We start from the raw sequence: 24,235 nt of genomic DNA on the forward strand, positions 1-24,235 counted from the left end.
GTTATGAATATGGCTTTTTGTTGAAAGTCTGGGTATACTGCTGAAGTCCCAAACAATGTTGGGTATTTTATTTTGACCTGATGGGGGCTTATTGTCATTATTTGTATAACATTTTATATCTTACTCATTATTGGGCCTTTAATAACTTTTGTATAAGCGATTGGGGTGTTAGTAAAAATGGGGAAGGGGTAGATTCTTAATGTTTGTGTAAAAGCGGGTAGACAACATGTCTATAGGACTCACTGATTCATTTGTTATATGTGCCATTCAATTTATATGTGCAATGTAGAAACTATGTCATTAGGATAAACACACACACACACACACACACACACACACACACACACAGAGTCTGTTGGCAAACATGAATTTAAATGCTGCAACTATTCTTACTGCTACGAGTTACTAGAAAACCTGCCTATAGGAACAAATGTTAATGAACTTTCTTTCAATTCATTTAAGCATATCCACTAGAAATCATGCCTATAGGATTTTAACCATTTCATTTGCTACTGTATCGCACTGTTCACATAGAAAACATACCTATAAGTTTAAAATATAACAATAGAATTGGTCCCAATCATCAATTGTTAGAGATCCTACCTATAGGGTATTACTACTTACCTAAAAATGTTAATTTTCCAAACACTGTTTGTTGCTCGTTTATGCTACTGTCAGAAAAGCATGAATAATTCTAGGTTTTTCTCCAATAGATTTCATTGTCACTTAGTGCGTAAATCATCTAGAAAGAGCATCTATAGGAAATCTGCAATCTCAAAATAGCATGCAACAATTGTATAATTATTTGTAGATAAGCAACGCCTAGCCTTTGAAACCGCCTGTATGTTTTAATGCATAGTCACATAGGAATTATGTCTATAGGGCTTAAGGTTCTTAATTCTGAAACATCCTAACATGAAAACATGTTTCGCGTGCGTTAGTTGCTTAAGTGTGAAGGCTAACTTGAGCCCTTATCTGCCCATATTTGAAGTCCAATATATGTTTTGTATGTCGCCTAGTTTTTGACATTTCTGAGTCGCATAAGTAAGGTCTAGAACCACCTAGTAGAGGTCCAATACCTCATGGACCATAGGAATGGGACGGGTAGTGCACGCATAGGGCACGACTTGGAATTGAATTAGAGCGCTCTTAGGTAAACAACTTTAACATAGTAATCGGGTAGCAGGAGATGATAGTCTATGCCCACTGGATTATATGAGTAACACCCAAATCTCAAGGGAGTTACAAAATATTATTTATGTTGCACGGGGTGATCTTTTAGGATAAAAAACTTAGGACCCTCCCCCCTCCCAACTTTTCTTTTCTTTTCTATTAGAATGAAAATAGTTGTACCTCCCTATTCAAGATCTCTTTGTAATAAAATTCTTAGATTTTGTACTCTCTTTGCTTACTTGATCACATAGACTAATTCATATAATTTAAGTTCGGCCGGGACTCACAGTTGTGGACCTCGAGGAGTGCCTAACACCTTCTCTTTTAGGTAACTTGAGCCCTTACCCGATCTTTGGTGGCGTTGACTAGTTAAAACAAAGTTATTTTCAAATAGGTACCCTAACGCACCTTAAAAATCATTAGGTGGCGACTCTCCTCTTTTAATACCTCCTTTAAAAGAGTTGTCACATATCGAAACCCAATTTTGCGAGAAAAGGGGGCGCGAGAGCATGGCGACTCTGCTGGGGATTTACACTTAGGCTCTTACCATATCGAATTTGGCTTATATGGATTAGTCTTTTTTAATATAAACGCGCTTCCCTTTTCTGTTTTATTTGCTACTACATGCACATCCCTCTCCCATTTTTCTTTTATTTGTTTAAATTCGTTGTAATATGCACATCCCTTCCCTGCTCCACCTTCCTTTGCTTAAATTGGTTATAACATGCATATCCCTTTCCTATTTACCTTTATTTGCTCTAAATTGCTCTTCATTTTTTTAAAGATTGCTACATCATGTCTCTCCCGTCCCTACTCCCTTGCTTGGTTTATTACATTCTCGCATATATTTCTCGTACTAACTTCTTCCTTTGTCTTTCTTTTATGTTTTTCATGTTTTACCTTAATACTGTATTTACCATTTTTTACATATTTATCATGCAAATACTTGGCAATGTGTTATTATCTCTGCATAAAGCATGCTCCACATCATACTCCACTCGTGCCAATTATCAATATAGCGGCGCTTGATGAGTGTCCCCGCTCTTCCAAAATTACCCTTTTAAATTGGAAAGGCTTATTTGCGGTAGACTAGTCGATCAACGATGTAGTCAACGATCCCGTGCCTTTCCCTCTCAAGTTGTCCACTTGGGAGTACCAGTCTAGGCCATTATAGAAACCTCACTCCAACATTAAATGTACATGCATCATGTTAAACTTAGTACGGGTTAAAACGTTGCTAACGTGATAGCCCGCTAAGATAAGCCTTATCCAACGTCCGACGGAATTTCCACAATCCCAATGGATACCGTCACGTTATGTGCATTACTTGGAGAAAATAGGCCAATATGTTGATCATTAGTGCGTAAATAGTCGAATCTGGAGGGGGAAAGGGCTAACTCTATTTGTTTGCAGAAAATGAAGTACGAAGTCCCCAGGTTCGACATGGTCCAAAACATCCCACCTTTTCTACTTGATTGGTGGAAGAACCTTTCACCTAGTGACAAGAATCATGTGAAAATGGTCCTTGGTAATTTACCTTCCTTATTGGACATTTGGCCAAATAGGGCATTGATTGAGGTCGTCACTATGTTTTGGGATGAGAAAAGAACTGTCTTCCGCTTCGGTAAAATAGAAATGACTCCTCTCTTATAGGAAATAGGAGGTTTCGCTACGCTGCCATGGGACAGTCCAGGGTTATTAGTGCCAGAGAATCGCACCCCTCGTGGTTTTCTGAAAATGCCGGGTTTCAAGAAAAATGATGAGTAGCTTTGTTTGAAGAAGTCATACATCCCATTTGAATTCCTTTACGAACGTTATGGGCATAACAAGTCATATCGCCTTCATCATGATAAACTTGTCATCACTTCCTTAGGTTGGATGCACAGCCGAATTTTTGTGTTCATTGTCTGTTTTTTGGGATTGCTAATATTTTCGATGAAAGGGGGAAAGAACCACACTCGCTTAGCCATGGTCGCTAGGAATCTAATGGAAGGAATCGAGGGACAAACTTACACTATCATCCCATGATCTTGGCCGAAATGTATCGCGCTTTAGATCGATGCAAGTAGGGGTATAGACACTTCGAGGGCTGTAATCTGTTGCTGCAGGTTTGGTTATTAGAACATTTCTAGAGAGGTGAATATCGCCAAGAGCTTCTGCGACGATCATTTAATGACTACATAGCTTACCATCATCCAAAGAGAATGAAATTTATCCCAGATAGGTTTGCGCAACCTGGAAGTGCTGTGAGCTGGGTGCATTTTTTCAGCAATCTGACTGACGAAAAGGTACATAGGGTGTTTGAATGGTTCCCTAGCAGTGAGTTCATCATCAGATCAAGAGAAAATACTCATCTAGTGTTGATCGGGTTAAGAGGGATCTATCCTTATGCTCCTATAAGGGTAATGAGGCAAGCAGGAAGAAAATAGCTTATACCTCGGGTTTCCATAATGGTCCAATACAAAGCAGATTTTAAAGGGAACATAATTCAGTTCAAGTTGGAGGCACAACATATGTGGGATCAAAAGGTCATTGTGGAGAAAGATACTATCGAGCCAGACATGTATCATGTTGGCCATGTGTACTTCTACACATCATAGTTGATAGATGATATAGCGGGGGATGTCAAGCCAGGAATTAATCTGAAAAATAGGGTTATAGATGACGTTGTTGAAGCACAAGTCAAGTATCGGATGCTGCGCAAGAGGGTTTTCGAGTCTGAAGCTAGGCATTTGGAACAACACAAAGTGGATATGGAAGCAATCAACGAATGGAGGGCAACTGCCGCTAAATCAACAAAAAGATTAGAATATTTGGAGCAAGGGTTGATGGAGCTTGAGGGAAAGATGAAAAAGAGGTTTCAGATTGTCAGAACACGGATGGCAATGAAGGGGGGGCATCTAGCAAAGGCTTACCTGTTGTTGGATATGCGCGACCCGGGGAGTCTGATTGATAGAGTCAAGAGAGCCAAGCACGGGGAAGGTCCTTCTGGGACCAACTAGATTAGGAAATGATGTTCTTTACTTCTTTTTAGCTTAGTTTTAGATTTCGAATGTAGTAAGGCAAATGCCATTAGTAACTTTCTTATTATTGTCGTTTTAGTAAGGATTTGATTCTTTTTCGCATTAATGAAATGACACAATTATTGGCATCAATTTTCTCCAAGTCTATGTGCCGCTTAGGCCTACCTTGGGCACAACAAGGTCCCCCAAATTAGGACGCGATTCTGTTACATGATTTTATAGAGCATGTTCAATATTGCAAGTATTCTTTCAATATCCCTTATTGACTTGGTTACCTTTTGTTTTTCTTTCTTTTGATTATTCCCAGTCCCCAAGGTTGGTTCGTGTATACTGGCATCATCCGTATATCATACTAGATCCAGAGGTCCTCTACCTCCTCCTCCACCAAGTGATCCTAAAGGCAAAAGCAAAGGGAAAGGAAAAATAGACGATTTAAGCGGTAGAAGAAATGACAATGTAGAGAACGTTGAAACTTCGGACGGTCGGAGTACTCCAGCACAGAATGAATTGGTCCTACGTCTGGAACAGAAAATATTGGAGCTACAAGGGGAACTCGAGCAGTTCCGGAACTTGGCAAACCTTTCCATCACCCTAAACGTCCCTGATATCAACCAACAAAATACAAACGCCCAAAACCCGACACCTCCCCAAAACACGCAGAATCAAAACCCACCACCACATCAATACACCATACCTCCTCAGAACCACAACCCTCCACCGGTACCTACTCCTCAGCAACTCCATCACCATCCAACTCAATACCCACAAACAACCATACACCACAACCCTCAGAATGCACCACAACCTACTCTTGATCCACAAAACTCAACCAATGACCACCATTACGCCCAGTTCCCGGAGTCCATCAAAGCAATCCCATATATGTAAAAACTTTACCCCACACCCCATAACAGACCCTATATATACCTAAATCCACCGAGAAGGACCTGCTCATCAAGAACATGGCAGAAGAACTCAAGAAGCTTACTGGCAGAGTTCAAAGTGTTAAAGGTGGCAAAGGCATTGAGGGTTTGAATTATGAGGATTTGTGTATTCAGCTAGATGTAGAACGGTCAGAGGATTACAAACCTCCTAAGTTTGAAATGTTCGACATAATTGGTGATCCAAAGGTGCATTTGAGAACGTATTGTGACAAACTTGTAGGGGTTGGCAAGGATGAACGAATCCATATGAAGCTGTTCATGAGGAGCCTCACCGGAGATGCCTTGTCTTGGCATATCAGTCAGAACCCAAAGAAGTGGGTTAATTGGGTGAGCATGGCGACAGATTTCATGGATCGGTTTAGGTTTAACACAAAAAATGCACCAGACATTTTCTACATTCAGAATCTCAAGAGGAAACCAACGGAAACTTTCCGCGAGTATGCTACTCGGTGGATGTCTGAAGCCGCAAAAGTAAGGCCGACACTTGAAGAAGAACAAATGAATAAGTTCTTCGTCAGAGCTCAGGACCCGCAATACTACGAAAGATTGATGGTTATTGAAAACCATAAATTTTCTGACAACATCAAGTTGGAGAAAAAATAGAAGAAGGGATCAAAAGCGGAATTGTGACAAACTTTGAAGCACTCCAAGCCACAAATAAAGCTTTGCAGTCAGGAGGTATCTCCAAGAAGAAAGAAGTGGGTGTAGTAATGGTAGCCCAAGGTCCAAACTCTCCTCTCACATACCAAACACCTCCAACCACATATCATCCTTCACCTCCCAGATACCAATAACCTGCCGCCACTTACCATACCTATAACACCCAACTAACATACTACAACTCACCACCAGCCCGCCAAAATTACCCAAAACCAAGACCAAATTTCGACCGCAGACCACCCAGGCAATACACTACAATTGCTGAACCCGTAGACCAACTATACGAGAGGCTAAAGGCTGCCGGTTATGTCACTCCCATTCCCATTGTTGCTATGGAAAACTCTTCCCAGTGGATTAACACAAATAAGACATGTGCCTATCACTCAGGCATGAAGGGTCATACTATTGATGAGTGTCGTACTTTGAAGGATAAGAATCAGACATTAATTGACACCAAAGTCATACAGGCAAAGGATGTTGCACCCAATGTCCGTAATAATCCTCTCCCGGATCACCGGGGTGAAGGGGTAAACGTGATAGAGACCGATGAAGAATGGGACTCGGAAGGGTCAATTGGACTCATTCGAGAAGGGAATAATCCTAAAACATCTCCAATCACTCTCACACCTATCGTGGTACAAACTCAGGCACCAATTGAAGTTGAGGTAGTCGCACCAACTCCGTTTGAGGTTAAAGTAACAACACCCTTCACCGTGATGGTAGCACCTACACCGTATTACAAGTCTAATGCTATACCATGAGATTATGTTGAGGAAGCAAGAAGGAAAGGAAAAGCAAAAAATGGAAGAAACAGGTGCAGCGCAAGGCATGACCAGAATCGGTAGGGTCTATACACCCGAGCATTTGGGAGGAACGAGCAAAGAAGCTGTATCTAAACCGCCTATCATAGAGACTGGCTTGGATGACATTTGGAGAAAGGTGCAATCAAGAGAATATTTTGTGGTTGATCATCTGAACAAAACCCCTACTCAAATATCTATTTTATCACTGCTGCAAAACTCCGAGGCACATAGGAATGCCTTGATGAAGGTGTCGAATGAAGCCTATGTACCCAATAACATCACCAGTGGAGAAATGGCCAACATGGTAGGGCAAGTGTTGGAAAGCCACAAGATCACTTTTCATGAAGACGAGTTGCCACCGGAAGGACTAAGTCACAACAGGGCACTGCATATCACAGAGCAGTTTGAGGACAAATTCATTGCCAGAGTCCTGATAGATAGGGGTTCGAGTCTCAACATATGTCCCCTCTGAAAATATTGGGTAAAGGCCTGCACGAGATACGAGCAGGAAGTATGAATGTAAAAGCATTTGATGGGTCTCAAATGGCCACAATTGGGGAGACCAACCTCAGCCTACAGATGAGCCCAACCTGGTTTGATGTTGAGTTTTAAGTGTTGGACATATCTGCTACCTACAACCTATTATTGGGACGACCTTGGATATATGCCGTTGGGGCCGTAGCTTCTACTCTACATCAGGCCGTGAAGTTTGAGTGGAACCATCACGAAGTGATCATCCATGGAGATGTAAGTAATCCCATTTATACCAATCAGACTATTCTGGTTGTCGAGAATAGAAGAAAGTTGGGTGGAGAAACATACCATCGCATCAAGCGCGTCAACGCAATTGAGAAAGACAAATGATGGAGCAGTAAGATAGAAAGCATACTTTCATAGACATAGTATGAACCCGACAAGGGCCTCGGCAAGAATCTCTAGGGGATCACCAAACCGATACAGCTAAAGCGTCATGGCATAACTTTTGGGCTTGAATACACTTGGCAAGAGTGTCAGAATTGGTCGCCACCATGGTGTGGTCCTTATTACCCTCTAGAACAACCAGTACCATATTTACACCAGTTATTTCATCAAGCTGACACGATGTGGGGGTACTAAGAAGATGAAGTTTTAGCTGGCATAAGGAATTTATTTCTGGATGATGAAGACTTGGATTGCAGTGCGATAGTTGAGGAGGAGTAGGAGGAAGGCCTTATTATTCAGACCGTGGAAAAGGGAGTTGTTCTCAAGAACTGGACTGCTGCACCATCAAGGGCCCATCGAGTTCCTGGGTAGCCTGGCAATTAGCATCATTTATTTTTGAAAGCAATTTTATGAGCATCTAAGACATTTTCAGTATTTTGTTTTAAGCATATTTTGTTTTGAAATAATTGCTTGAGTCATCGAGCCGTACTTGATTGACGTTTTCAAGATTTATTTAATGCATTGTTATTTTTAGTATTTATTATTATTATTTACATTTTTCTCTACAGCATTATTATTACATATCCCGATGAACCTATGACTGTGACATGTAATGAGACAACGCAACATAAGGATAGTGATTCAGAGGATCTAGAAGAGGATGTAATACCTGAGAAAATTGTCAGAGAAGTAGAAAATTTTGAAAATAAGCCTAAGTCCAATTTGGATGAGACTGAAACAGTTAATTTGGGAGACTCTGAAACAGTCAAGGAAACGTGTGTAAGCATTCACCTATCACCGTCAGAGAAGAAATTGTACATCCAGTTCTTGAAGGAGTAAAAAGACATCTTTGCATGGTCTTACAATGATATGACTGGTCTGAGCACATCCATAGTAGCTCACAAGTTACCCACTTATCCCATGTGTCCACCAGTGAAACAGAAGCTCAGAAAATTCAAGCCAGATATAAGCTTGAAAATAAAAGAGGAAGTCACCAAGCAAATCAAATCCAAGGTTCTCAGAGTGGTTGAATATCCGACATGGTTGGCTAATATTGTGCCGGTTCCAAAGAAAGATGGGAAGGTCAAAGTATGTGTCGATTATCGGGATCTAAACAGAGCAAGTCCCATAGATGATTTCCCGTTGCCCAATATACACACACTAATCGACAACTGTGCCAAGCATGAACTCCAGTCTTTTGTGGATTGCTTTGCAGGGTATCATCAGATCTGCATGGATGAAGAGGATGCCGAAAAGACAACTTTTATTACACCATGGGGAGTATATTGTTACAAAATGATGTCATTTGGCCTAAAGAATGCCGGAGCCACTTATATAAGGGCCATGACAACTATTTTCCACGACATGATACATAAGGAGATAGAGGTGTACGTGGACGACGTCATCATCAAATCTAAAAAGGGTACAAATCAAATAGCGCCTTTGGAGTCCCTACCAAAAAATTGCTAGGATTCACCGTCAGCTGTCGAGGGATTGAATTGGACCCGTCAAAGGTCAAAGCTATCTAGGACTTGCCACCTCCAAAGAACAAGAAAGATGTGATGAGTTTCTTAGGGCGTCTCAACTACATCAGCCATTTCATAGCACAATCAACTGTGATATGTGAACCGATTTTCAAAATGTTGAAGAAAGATGGTGTAACAAGTTGGACTGAAGGGTGCCAGAAAGCCTTTGACAAGATCAAGGAATATTTATCCAAACCACCTGTCCTGGTCCCACCGAATCCTGGGAGACCTCTGCTACTCTATTTATCTATACTAGATGGGGCTTTCGGCAGTGTCTTGGGACAATACGATGAGACAGGAAGAAAGGAGCAGGCCATATACTATCTGAGTAAGAAGTTCACACACTATGAAGTGCGGTACGCTTTACTGGAGCGCACCTGCTGCGATTTGACATGGATAGCTCAAAAGTTGAGGCACTACTTCTGTGCTTATACCATATATCTCATATCAAGAATGGACCCGTTGAAATACATCTTCCAGAAACCCATGCCTACCGAAAAGTTGGCGATATGGAAAATATTATTGAGTGAGTTCGACATCATCTATGTAACTCAGAAGGCGGTCAAAGGGCAAGCATTGGAGGATCATCTAGCAAAGAATCCTGTAGACGGAGGGTACGAACCACCGAAAACGTACTTTCCCGACAAGGAAGTATCATTTGTGGGAGAAGACATCACTGAAGGATACGATGGTTGGAGGATGTTCTTCGACGGAGCCGCGAACTTCAAAGGAGTAGGTATTGGAGCTGTCTTAGTATCAGAAATCGGCCAACACTATCCGATATCCGCAAAACTCAGGTTTCTATGTACAAACAATATGGTAGAAAATGAGGCTTGCATCTTAGGACTCAGGTTAGCCATCGATATGAACGTTCAGGAATTGCTGGTAATTGGAGATTCAGACCTTTTGGTACATCAGGTTCTAGGAGAATGGGCCACGAAGAACACTAAGATATTACCATATTTGTACTGTATACAAGAGCTGATGAAGAGATTCACAAAAATAGAGTTCAAACATGTTCCGAGAATCCAGAATGAGTTCGCAGATGCATTGGCTACTTTATCTTCCATGATACAACAACCAAACAAGAATTTCATCGATCTTATCCCAGTAAGGATTCATAATCAGCCAGCTTATTGTACTCATGTTGAAGAGGAAATGGATGGAAATCCATGGTTCCACGACATCAAAGAATATTTGTCAAAAGGAGAGTACCCGGAGCACGCAAATCATACTTAGAAACGCACCAAAGATTATCCAACCACTTCTTCCAAAGCGGAGGAATTTTGTATAGAAGGACTCCAGATCTGGGATTATTACAGTGTGTCGATGCCAAGGAAGCATCCAAATTGCTCGAAGAGAAACATGCCGGAACTTGCGGACCGCACATGAATGGCTTTGTCTTAGCTAAGAAGATATTAAGAGCATGATATTTTTGGATGACTATGGAAACAGACTGCATCAGGCATGTCCAAAAGTGTCACCAATGCCAAGTACATGCTGATATGATACGAGTGCCACCCAATGAACGCAATACAACAAGTGTACCTTGGCCTTTCTCTGCTTGGGGGATGGATGTCATCGGTCCAATCGAACCCGCAACTTCAAATGGGCACAGGTTCATTCTAGTGGCCATAGACTATTTCACAAAATGGGTTGAAGCCGCATATTACAAGGTTGTAACTAAGAAGGTCGTCGCAGATTTCGTTAAGGATCGTATTATTTATCGGTTCGGGGTGCCGTTATCAATCATCATCGATAACGCCGCCAACCTTAACAGTGATTTGATGAGATCTATGTGTGAAACCTTCAAGATCAATCATAAGAATTCCACAACATACAGACTGCAAATGAAAGGAGATGTAGAAGCCTCCAATAAGAACATCAAGAAGATATTAAGGAAGATGGTAGATAATTACAAACAATGGCACGAGAAGCTACCATTTGCCCTACTTGGATATCATACCACGATTCACACATCAACTGGGGCAACTCCTTATTTGCTGGTCTACTGTACTGAAGCGGTTATCCCTGCCGAAGTAGAAATCCCTTCTCTGAGAATTATATAAGAAGCCGAGCTCAGCGACGCAGAATGGGTACAGAGTCGATATGAGTAACTGGCCCTCATTGATAGAAAAATAATGAGTGCAGTATGTCACGGTCAACTCTACCAAAATAGAATGGCCAGAGCTTTCAACAAAAGGGTCAGGCATAGACAATTCATACCGGGGCAGTTGGTGCTAAAATGGATCTTCCCATATCAAGATGAAGCCAAAGGGAAATTTTCACCCAATTGGAAAGGGCCCTACATGGTTCATCGAGTACTAACAGAGGGGCACTTATACTTGTAGAAATGGATGGAGAAATTTGGCCAAAACCTATCAACTCAGACGTAGTCAAGGGATACTATGTTTAGGATTATTTACATTTCTTCATCTGATATAACTGAACTACGCTTGACATGATTCTCGTAAGAGGGAATACATAGGCATCCCTGTGGGTTCGGACATATCTTAATAAAATCTTCATTTTGCCATGATCAGAAAACTGGGGAAAAATTTTGAAGAGGACCCTCAAAATTCTAAAGCAAGTTCAGCCGACATCGTCATACACCGAACAACCAAAGTATTGCATTTAAACTGGGGCAGAATTTTGAGAGGAACCCTTAAAATTCTAAAGCAAGGTCACAATGTCTCTAAAATATGTCACAGTCACCAGTTCATCTAAATTATTTGAAATTGCATACTACTACATTTCAAATAACTATATTTATCAAATGCATGCATATTTTTCGAAAACTTTATTTCTATGACAGCCAGATGCTACTCAGGGTAACTCAAACAAGACCTCAAGACAGGAGCAAAGGCAAAATAGAAGACAAAAGCGCAAACCAACCTTCCCCCACAGAACTCACAATTTGTCTTTGGATGCAGGGACAATAAGACAACGATATCCGCAGACACATCAAGTCACTACCTTCAAAACAACAAATTATCTGGCGCAAATATCTCCAGCTAAGAAATACTTTGCTTTCTCACTATCACTCATCATGAGGCTAAGCATTGCCTCTTTGATTGCATAAGGCTAAGCACTGTCTTACCATGCATGAGACTAAGCATTGTCTCCCTAATTGCATGAGGCTAAGCATTACCTCCCTAATTGCATAAGGCTAAGTACTACCTCCCTCTTTGCATGAGGCTAAGCATTGCCTCCCTAATTGCATAAGGCTAAGCATTGCTTTTTACCCACGAGACTAAGCAGTGTCTCTTATTTGCATGAGGCTAAGCATTGCCTCCCTAATTGCATAAGGCTAAGCATTGCCTTTTCCGCATGAGACTAAACATTACCTCCTATTTGCATGAGGCTAAGCATTGCCCCCTTAATTGCATAAGGCTAAGCACTGCCTTTCTTTGCATGAGACTAAACATTGTCTCCTATTTGCATGAGGCTAAGCACTGCCTTCTTAACTGCATAAGGCTAAGCACTGCCTTTCTTTGCATGAGACTAAGCATTGTCTCCTATTTGCATGAGGCTAAGCCCTGCCTCCCTATTTGCATGAGGCTAAGCCATGCCTCCTTAATTGCATAAGGCTAAGCATTGCCTCCATAATTCCATAAGGCTAAGCACTGCCTTTTCCTCTTGATTAAATGTTATCTCCATTACACCATCTAAGACCTAGCATTATCCTCTACTAACCCAGGGCTAAGCATTGCCTTCATCTTACCCAACACTAAGCCTTGTCTTGTCTCATCTTCGCATACGACCAAACATCATATTTTGCATTTCATGGGCTGAAATATCGCCATTTTGTCCAAAGGCGTCATGGTCTGAAGGCATCATCCTCATAGCCGGAAGACACCATTCCATGGTCTGAGGATCTCTTAAAAGTGCACATCATTATTCAAAGGCGTCATGGTTCGGAGGCACCATTCTCATGGCCCGAGGACATCATTTCATGGCCTGCTAATCCCTTATCACATGATTCATGGCCCAGGACGTCATGGTCTAAGGACACCATCCTCACCGTCCAAAGACAACCCTCATGGTCTGAAGGGAATCTACATCATGTTTAAATTCTCGCAATAATCCATATATACTTGCATGCATCGTGTTTTAAGTTTTGCATGTAATCCAGGAAGTAACCATTCTCCTAACGGGAGCAATCTTCGCTCCGGTTTCCGTCAATGTTCACATCATGCAATTATTTCAAACGTAATGAACCACCATCAATTACCCGCCTTTTACTCTATGACAGTTCAGATATTCGCTCTATGATACATCCGTAACATTTCAGACTCACATTCATGATTTCGTATAAACTCATTTGATACTGTCCTACCCAAAAGAACCCTTTCCGAAACATACGACCATTCTTATAACAACTCCATCGGTTTCGTTCACCGTTGGATCTAGAACTACACACGGCATGATTCCCGTAACACCAGGAATATGTAGGCAACTCAGAAACCAAGGTTCGGCCCCCCATTTTTTCCAAATCACATCATCCCTCATTCAATTCGTCCAAAATTGGTCATCATTTTCTTTACCCGACAACTCTTTCATCGTTCTCGGTAAAGAGGGGCAGTTGTTGATATCCAATTTTGCCCTCATACTTTTAAATAAGTATAAATACTTTTAAAACATCATTTTGCATCATTATTTAGTTTAGAAATCTATACAAGCATTTTCTATAATTTGCTATAATTTTTAGAGCTTTAAAATTAATTTTTATTGCATTTAAATTACATAAATATTTAGTAATATTCCTTTAAATTATTTGTGATGACTTAATCATCCAAAGTTACTATTTTTGTATCCTATATATGTCTCATAATATTTTCAATTCATTTTTATATAATTACATTAGCATTTTAAAGTTATTTGCATAATTTTGCAATAATAGCCTATATTCATATACAAATGCTCCTTATTTATATTATTTGTGTCAAAATAACATTTTTTATATTCTTATAATAATGAATTCTTATTTTTAATCATTTTAGTTCTAAAATAATATTTTTATTTACTTATTAATCATTTTTTATAAATTATATTTGATACATTTGGTGCATTTAAATAGTAGCCCAACCTTTAAACCAATTTTTAGACCAAATTGGCCCAATGACCCCAAACTCAACCCGATCAGACCCCTCTAAAATGACCCGCCACAGTCCCTTTTTAAATCCTTCCCGTTGAACTCTAAGATCAATGGCCCGCGATTACCCCCCCCCCCCCCCCACTTTTATGTACTTCCCCCCACCTAAACCCTAGAGATTCACTCGTTTCTTTACAGTCGCCTCTACACTCTCTCGAACCTTCTCCCTTCTTCTACGAACCCTAACCGCTATATCTCTCAACCTCCCCAAATTCGGCTGTAAAATGGAATCAATCACTGATTCACTTATCTTATTGGTCTTCTCTCACTACTGGTTATCCATTTGTTGTGTTACCTAGGTGCTTGCCTAAACATGGCAAGGAATACCTTTCGAAATCGAACCAAAGTGGTTCAAATCTTTGATTTTTGAGCATTATTTCGTCTACATACGTTCAAATGTGAGTCCGATTTCGTTTGAATTTCTGTGATTTACACTTTCCCTAAAAAAACTAAGGTTTTACCAAATTTCTCTCCTAAATTGATTTTGAACTGATTTTGCATGCCTTCTTTCCTTATTCTATGATTGATTTATTCTGTTTCCTTGTTTGTTCGTTCAATATTTACTGCTATATAACCCCCCCCCCCCCATTCCCCTTTTAGGAGGAACCAGAATCGATATACTTTCACTAAAAATTGGAGCTTTGTTTTGTGATTCCCTCATTTCTCTTGTTCTGTACTTCGTTTTTGGCCGGCTGAAAGCCAAGGCCACTGAGATTCTATTATTCGAACTTTCTCTTGGTGCGAGCATTGCCCGTAGTTCTCTTGAAGCTCTTGGGAACTTTGACGCATTGAGATTATGGGTTATTGTAGAATTTTTGTTCTTTGTTGTTGTCCGTTTAATTGGTAATTCGCTTGACCTTTTGCAATTTTATTTTTTTATGTGTCTCTGATATGCATGTGCTCTCGCTTATGAAATCTATGGCTTAATGTGTTTCTGGGCTACTTTTATGCACAACTCTGTTAGCTTTACACTCGTTTTAAATCTCTCTAGCATTTAACTTCTCCTAATGCTGCTAGTTTTGAGATTGTCTATGTCTAACTTGGATAATATGAACCCTCCTAAGCTCGTTTAGCTAGTGTATTGGTGTCTGAATGTTCATGAATATGCTTACTTGCTTTGTCCTGAATCTCTGTAATGAATGCCTCACATCTGTAATAACCTGTGTTAAACCTTCACTGTTAACTATGACTTGTTTCTATGCTATTGTATTACTCAGCATGCTCATTTGATATCATACCCCTTTAATGCTGGCTTTAAATTTTAGAACAGTTATCTCAACTTGTTTTCCTTACCATGTTTGAACTGTTTTGATATTAAGATGAATCCATGTCATAACTTAGACCTTCCCTAGTTAATTAGTCTACTGGTCAATACTTGAATGCCTATGTTTACCATTTGACATTAGTTTATTTTCACTCTGTTCTGAATCTCTGCAGTGATTATCTTGCATATGTAAAGTGTTCTAATCTGTGTTACGATTTTTTCTATCGACTATGACCTTTCTTCCCTGCTAATATGTCCCTCAGCATGTTTTTGGCTCACTTGATCCACCAGTAATTGTCATAATGTGTGTTCCCTTATCATGTCTAAATGTTGTCTTGTTTCCTGATGAGAGTTAACATGTCTGTCTTATGATACTAGGATGTATACTTAGAATAATTTGGACCTTTTAGGTTTCAACTTGTTAGTATTATGCACTTGTGCATGATAATCTTTGTCAATCTTGCAAACTTTTTTCTCCCCTAACTCTTTCAATATGTGACCGTATGTGTTATTTTATTAAGTGTTGAACTTGCTTCTAAGTCCCTGCTGAACTTACTTTTAAGTTTTGTGCCTGTTTGATTAGTTTCTTTGTCCCTCAACCATTGTCTATTCTCCCTCATTTGTTACCTATGCTATCCTGAACCTCTCATTCTTGGCCGGCTGAAAGCCAAGGCCACCAAGGCTCTTATTACTGACCTCCCTAGTGTGAGCACTGCTCGGGGTCCATTTGAGACCCTTGTGAACTCTGACACACTAGGATTTGTGTCTTTAGTCACTTTCTTTACTACTAAGACCTGAACTACCCTACTCAATTCCTTCTTCCTATTGTCTAATGTACATGTAAGCTTGTTGGTTTAAGTAATTAAATGCTTGGCAATATGATTGTGTGATTTGGGTTCGAGCTCTTCTATGGATTCTGGGTTGTGTTGATGAACATGGCTTTTTGTTGAAAGTCTGGGTATGCTGCTGAAGGCCCAGACATTGCCGGGTATTTTATTTGGGCCTGCTGTGGGCCTATTGTCATTATTTGTATAACATCTTATATCTTACTCATTATTAGGCCTGTGTATAAGCAATTGAGGTTAGTTTAAAATGGGGAAGGGGTAGATTCTTAATGTTTGTGTAAAAGGGGGTAGACAACATGCCTATAGGACTCATTGATTCAATTGCTATATGTGCTGTTCAATTTATATGTACACTATAGAAACCATGTCATTATGATAAACACACGCACACACACACATTGTTTGTTGGCAATCACGAATTCAAATGTTGCAATTATTCTTGGTGCTATAGAAACAAATGTCAATAAACTTTCTTTCAATTCATTTCAGCATATACACTAGAAATCATGCCTACAGGATTTTAAATATTTCATTTGCTACTATATCGCACTCTTCACCTAGAAAACATGCCTATAAAGTTAAAATATAACAATAGAATTGGTCCCAATCGTCAATTGTTAGAGATCATGCCTATAGGGTATTACTACTCGCCTAAAAATGTTAATTTTCCAAACGATGTTTGCTGCTCATTTATGCTACTGTCACAAAAGCATGAATAATTCTGTGTTTTTCTCCAATAGATTTCATTGACACTTAGTGCATAAATCACCTAGAAACAACATCTATAGGAAATCCGCAATCTCAAATCAACATGCAATAATCGTATAATTATTTGGAGATAAGCATCGCCTAGCCTTTGAAATCACTTGTATGTTTTAATGCATAGTCACATAGGAATCATGTATATAAGGCTTAAGGTTCTTAATTCTAAAACAGCCTATCATGAAAACCTGTTTTGCGTACGTTTGTTGCTTAAGTGTGGACGCTAACTTGAGCCCTTAACTGCTCATATTTGAAGTCCAATATATGTTTTGTATGTCGCCTAGTTTTTGACATTTCTGAGTCGCCTAAGTAAGGTCTAGAACCACCCTAGTAGAGGTCCAATACCTCTTGGACCAAAGGAATGGGACGGGTAGTGCTCGCATAGGGCACGACTTGGAATTGAATTAGAGCGCTCTTAGGTAAACAACTTTAACACAATAATCGGGTAGCAGGAGATGATAGTCTGTACCCGCTGGATAATATGAGTAACTCCCTATATCAAGGGAGTTATGAAATATTATTTATGTTGCATGGGGTGATCCTATAGGCTAAAAAACTTAGGACCTCCCCCCCCCCCCCCCCTTTCTTTTCTTTTCTATTAGAATGAAAATAGTTGTACCTCACTATTCAAGATCTCTTTGTAATATGATTCTTATATTTTGTACTCTCTTTGCTTACTTGATCACATAAACTAATCCATATAATTTAAGTTCGGTCGGGACCCACAGTTGTGGACCTCGAGGAGTGCCTAACACCTTCTCTTTGAGGTAACTTGAGCCCTTACCCGATCTTTGGTGGCGTTGACTAGTTAAAACAGAGTTATTTGCAAATAGGTGCCCTAACACACCTTAAAAATTGTTAGGTGGCGACTCTCCTCTTTTAATATCTCCTTTAAAAGAGTTGTCACATGTCGAAGCCCGATTTTGCTAGAAAAGGGGGCGCCACACCGCTCTCGTTCGATTGGCTGCCCAAAAATAGCGGATCGAAAGGTACTACAATCGAAGAGCAAATCTTAGACATTTTAACATCGGGGACTTGGTGCTAAGAAAAGTCACCATCTACACTCGAAATCCGAATGAAGGGAAACTGGTCCGAACTGGGAAGGACCATACCAGGTTCTCAAAATCATCGAAAAAGGATCCTACAAGCTCGGTACGATGAAACGTATCGAACCTAAAACGATACTACTACTAAGGTACGACCCCTTACATTTTATTTATATTTTAAACTAACCCTTGCAAGTGTTCAACCAGAAACAACGATGGATTCTTCGACACGAAGCCTTAGGTCTTAAAGCATGCGTTGCACTCTTTTTCCCTTAGACCGGTTTAATCCCAAATGGGTTTTCTGGTGAGGTTTTTAATGAGGCAACCATTGATCGTGATAACTTAGAACAATTCAACAGTATCCAAGGCTCTTTACAATCAACCTCGAATATCGGGGTACATTGCCCTCGAATGTCAACTTTGATGCAAGGACGTTACTACATGGCAGCAGAGTCTCGATAGGAAAAATTTGTAAGGGCCAAACGGTCAAACGAACTGTGCCCGTGTAGTTTGCTCGAGTCCTGGCACAGAACATGTACGCATGTATAATCATTTATAAACAGAAGTATTTTTCTTTACCGATATCTCATGCCTTAGAAAAAATTTTCTACTTTACAATTTCATTCTCTCAATCTAATATATAAACAAGCTTAAGGGTCGGCCATAACTCGGATAATTACCCCTACGCTCGGGGACTGCCGTCAGAGATCATAAGACCTTTTAGGCAACCCTCAATTTTTATAGGCCACAACCACCCCACGCGGAAACTAACTCTTCGGGCAAGCTCGAAGTAAAATGGGAAAATAAGCCCAAGGGGCAAATCCCAAACTAAAGAGGTTACGGCCGAAATAACATGGTTCGGAGACGTCCGAATTCCGTAACAAAATAAGCCTTCGAATTCTTTCATAAACCGGTTAAAAAGGCAACCCTGGAAAAATCATAAAAGGCTTCGATAATATTAAGCCTCGAAAACTCTAATGAGTACAAAATTATTTGAACTCTCGAACAATTCCTTATTTCATGCTAAGGCATTACAAGTTTTGCAAATACAAATGATAAAAAAAACTTTTTCAAGCCGAGAAGGGGAGAAAGCCTAAGGGTTACCTTACTTCGAATTCGAGCAAGCACTCACTCGATCTTAAAGCCTAAGGGCTATACTAGTTTGGTTTCAATCAAATTGTCTAAACCTCGGACCTTAGAATACAACTTCAAATTTTATAAGGCAGAAAGGAAGGAAGTTTTTATATAAATGTCAAAAATCATTTACAAGGGGAGCATGGACCGATCAAATTTCTCTACAAAAGACCGAAACGGTCTTAAAAGAAACACAAAAAATACTAATCCTAAAGGACTTAGTCTTCTCTAGGAGCAACATCGAGGCCTTCTCCGCTTTCAGATCTGCTCATACTCCAGAATCATCATCATCAGGAAAGGCCAACACTCTGGCTTAAGCTTCAAGCTCCTTAGCATTCCCGATCTTGATTGTAAGATCGATGCCACGAGCATGGATCTCCTCGAGAGTCTCCCTTTGAGACTGGAATTTTTCATGCTCGGAAACCTAGTTTTTTCGAGCCTGAGTAGCTTCGGCAACCTCTTTTGCTCGAACCTGAGCAGCTTCAGTGTCGGCCCGGTAGACGGCCACCATTGCATCAGCATTAGCCTTGGCCATTTCAACCTCCGATTTGGCTGCTTAAAGTTCTGTGGTCATCCTTTCTCGATCGGAAGTTGCTGAACCAAACCAAGACTGGAACTTATCAATTTTCTGCGCTTGCACCAAGGCCTTCTCTTTCAAGCTTCGGAGTTGGGTCTCAGTAGAGGCCAGTTGAGCTCGGGCAGCCTCCTTTTCTGAGGCAAGACGGTCCATGTTCTTCTTCCACGCCTCGGCCTCCACTTTCACTGCATTCACTTACTCACAAAACTGTCCGATCACATCGAGCTTTCGCTGGACCTGTGGGACTGAACTGTTAGCCACCACGCCTGAGTCAGTGTCATTAACCTCTAAGATTCTTTTTACTTGCTCAGCCAAATCAGCTTGTTCTTTTTGAGTTGCTTCTAGCTCAGCCCTAAGTCCTTTTGCTTCCCCTTCTCTCTGCTCACTGAGAAGCTTGAAGGCATCTCTCTCCTCAGTAAGCCCTCGGATTTCGGCTTTGTACCGGCTCAGCTCCCCTCGAGATCGGAAGAAAGCCTCGTAATGAAGCACATAAGCCTACAAAAATAGAAAGAAGGAATTATACAAGGGGAGAAAAGTAGAGGTATGAAAATTGACAAAGAAAATATGAACTTACCCGGTTCAGGGTCTGTTGGGCTTCGTTGAAAAGACAAGCCACTTCGTCCATTTGGGCTTGGGGTTCTTCCGTGACCAAACGTCAGAGGTAGCTAGCCACCCCTACGGGGGCAGCAAGAACCTGGGCATCCTCCCGAATCATGATAACGATTGTTCGCTTGCACCTGGGATCGGCACTAGGGGCCGAAAACTGATTGGTCAATTTAAAACTCGAGGAAGCCTCACCCGAACTCTTCTTCGGAACCTCCAAGTCACTCTGATCGATGACACCTTCTACCCCAATAAAATAACCATGGAAAGGATCTTCCTCTGTGTGGGCTCCTTCTCCGTAACAAGTCTCCACGGCTTGAGCGTCGCGTATCATCGACTCGGAAAATAAAGGAAACGAGGGGGAATCCCAGATCTCTATTTCCCCAAGTGGGTCTTTTGTGGCACCGCCTCTGTCTTGGTGAGCCTCTAGCTCAGTTTCTGTACCAGCATCCACCACTTCTTCAACGGTCTCTTTTCCCCGAGATAAAGAATCTTTGGTTCCTCTCGGCTCGGGTACTTGGGCCGACGTCTTCTCCTCGGCCTCATCGAGCCTAGACGAAGCAGTATCAACTCCCACCGGTTCCAAAGTTCTCCGAATCTTGGTGCTAGCTCGTGCACGGGCCACCAGCCCAGAATCATCTTATTTCTCTTCTTCTTCTTCTTCCCTTATCCTTTGGACTGACTCCATAGTCAGTGGGATTGTGTTCCACTTGGGTTTACGGGTTGTTCTCTTCTTGGGTTCTTGACCCTCGGAGTTCAAGGCCATTTTTCTCTTATTCTCCTTCGCCGGTTTTGATATACGTGGTGAAACTTCTTCATCACCGGATGTGGGTCTCATAGTCACATCTTTTCCGAGACTTACAAAAGGAGAATGTAAGTAAACTCATGCTTGGAAAGATGTTTGAACGATAGACAAATCGGTAAGTTAGGAAGAAGGCTTACCATGAGTACGAGCCTCCCACCTACCCTTTGACAAATTGCGCCATGTAAGCTCGGCGTGTATTGACGTCAAAACCAGGCTCCTAACCCAGTTCTCGAGGTGGGGAACCACACCCGGCATCCAAGCAATAACTGCATCGAGAAAATACTAATAAGAAAGGATAAAGAAGTAAAAATAACTAACAGAAGTTAAAGAAGGAATCATACTTACATTTCATATTCCATTTCTCAGGAAATGGCATGCTCTCAGCTAGGATTAGGTATGTGGTCTTCACCCAAACGAACCGACCCATCCAGACCCGATCTTTGTCTTCATCTATACTCGAGAGGAGTGACTTGGTGGCCCGGCGTTAAAGCTTTATCAGCCCACCTTGATAGAGTCAAGGGCTATATAATCTTATGAGGTGGCCAGGGTAAAGGGAAGCTCGTCAATTTTTCTCACGAAGAATGGAGCAGTATCACGATCCTCCAGAAAGAGGGGTGAATTTGGCCGAGGGTCACCTGGTATTTCTTGCAGAAGTCTACGATGACCGGATCGAGGGGACCCAGAGTGAAAAGATAAGTGTAAACACTCAGAAACCCTTCCATGTGGGTGGTAATCACTTATTCTGGTGCCGGTATCACATCCTCCTTTTCTCACAAGTTGCAATCTTTCTTCACTTGGTCAAGGAAGCTTTTGGGTTTCGAGCACATATATCTCGATATCGGCTTGCATCGACCAGGAACCGATGAAGGTTTCTAGACCTTAAAGTCAGAATCCATGACACACTCCCCAAGAATAAGTTCTTCAGGGCGTGGCTCCACCACTGGTTTCTCGCCAGCCGGCCGAGATGAGAAAGCAGCCTTTTTCTGTGGAACAATTTTAGTTGTTTTGGCCATTTAGTTTTTGTGGGCAAAGAAGAATGGAGACTGAAATATTCGGTGTTTTAGGAAGAACGAGCAAAGAAACTCAAAGACCTGAAGATAGGAATGAAAAATATTTGAAAGTAAAAGTTTGAAATAATGAAGAAGGGGGCTATTTATCGGTTTCACAATGATGGTTCAAAACTGGTAGCGGCCGACTGTCGACTGACGCGCATTAAATACTTGGGAAACTGTACCGACAAGACGTTTCAGTCACTTCTGCTGCTTATGTTACGACGATTATGTCATGATCAAAGGCTCAAATCGTTTCTTGTCATTACTCTCCAAATAATGAGGGAACTATTAGTATGCGGTCAAAATCTGGCTTGCCCGATTTCGTATGGTTAATTGAGATCGGGACGGCAGACCGAGGTTCGATTCCAAATTATATTGGATCGTTACATGAATAGATATTGCCTAGCTCATGATTCAGAGATCGAGATCGAGACTAGCTAAGGTCGAGACCGAGAAGGATAGAGATCTAGCGAGATTGAAGGAAACCTGCTAAGTCGAATAATAGAAAGCCGAGGAATCCTTGACCGGGCGAGGATTGTGGCGGAGAGCTCGGCATATACCAAGACAAGACCGGTTGATTAGCCAATTAGGAGATTTCCTTCTGTATTTAGAATTGTACCATATGTGAAACTCTTCTACTATATAAAGGGGGTTCCAGTCATTTTATAATCATCATATTCACGCATATCAAAGCAGTTTATAATATTTTCTTAAGCATTCTTATTCTGTTATCCAGTTCTTGCTTTTCAATAATATACTCAGTTGGTTCGAGGGCGACCTAGCTCGAGGGCCAAGATAGCACGTTACATTGGTTTGCTTGGTTTAAAACTACTTATAAATTTAATTGTTATACGACTTTAAGGGTAAACACATGCCTTTGATCTCTTAATGAATATTCCAAGATTTTAATGGAATTTCGGAGATCGTATATTTGATCTCATTGTGCATATTCCAGGAGTTTATGAAATTTATGAGATGGTCTTTGAAGGAAATATGTAGCCTTATTTATAGGCATGAATTAAGGTTTGTGTGGAGTGGCCACCAAGTAACCTTAACAGACTCCTAATATTTCAAGAGTCGTCTTGAATTTAGGATTTATCTTGATCTGCTAAAATTTCAGTGTCTAGAGCGAGTAACATATCACAACCCATTGCTGAAAATTTGACCTTCGAATATTTTGTAGTATTAAATAAATCAGATATTGTTTATTTACTTTAATGTGACAAAACCTAATTATGTGATTGCTATTATAAAGCTAAATTACTCTAATGTGAAAATAATTATAATTATTATTAGTATAGTAAGTAAAATTTAGTGTTCATACGCAAACTTAATCCATAATACGTGTGAATAGGAAATTTCTGAATGAGAAATATAGGAAAACATTATAGCCTTAAAAAGGAAGTCTAATGGTCCTTATGGAAATGAATTCCCTAGAAATATTAATTGGAAAGAAGCCCTTGTGTGTTGGCAACCTAATATATGACTAGCGTCTAATCTAAGGGTCTCAAACGGGTCGGGCTGGCCCGGTTCCTGACTGGCCCTGTTCGGTTTTAGACCTGACCAGACCAGTGGTAAAGGGGTCGGGCAAGGTTGGGTTAGGACGGGAATCGGCCTGTGCCGGAGAAAATTTCAATATCGGTTAATCAGACCGGTCCAACCCGGTAAGGTCTTGTCACTCGTGGATAGGTTAACCGGGCTGGCCCGGTTAACCTATTTAACGGCTAATTCATATATGTTTTTTCGTAGTGTCAGAACCCAAACTCCCTCCGTATAACGTCGTGACGGCACCTAGTCTCTACGACTAGGTAAGCCTAATAAATTGCGAAAAATAACAAAGCGAAAATAAAACTTGGCAACTAATAGCAATTGATAACTGAATAACTAGTAACAATGCCGATCAGCAAGTACAATAACCAATACTCTATAAATACCCGTCTTC

The 24,235-nt window shown here is 40.8% G+C and overlaps 2 protein-coding genes across 2 annotated transcripts; both read left to right on the forward strand.

Annotated features, from left to right (window-relative positions):
• Positions 1 to 5,158: 5,158 nt before the first annotated feature.
• On the forward strand, positions 5,159 to 5,743 carry LOC138908503 (uncharacterized). Its single transcript, XM_070199175.1, has one exon. It carries the CDS (start codon positions 5,159 to 5,161, stop codon positions 5,741 to 5,743), a length of 585 nt encoding a protein of 194 aa, XP_070055276.1.
• Positions 5,744 to 9,503: 3,760 nt separating this feature from the next.
• On the forward strand, positions 9,504 to 10,289 carry LOC138908504 (uncharacterized). The gene has a single exon (XM_070199176.1). It carries the CDS (start codon positions 9,504 to 9,506, stop codon positions 10,287 to 10,289), a length of 786 nt encoding a protein of 261 aa, XP_070055277.1.
• Positions 10,290 to 24,235: the final 13,946 nt, after the last annotated feature.

This window comes from Nicotiana tomentosiformis, chromosome 3, assembly GCF_000390325.3.
Source record: "Nicotiana tomentosiformis chromosome 3, ASM39032v3, whole genome shotgun sequence".
Taxonomy (NCBI): Eukaryota; Viridiplantae; Streptophyta; class Magnoliopsida; order Solanales; family Solanaceae; genus Nicotiana; species Nicotiana tomentosiformis.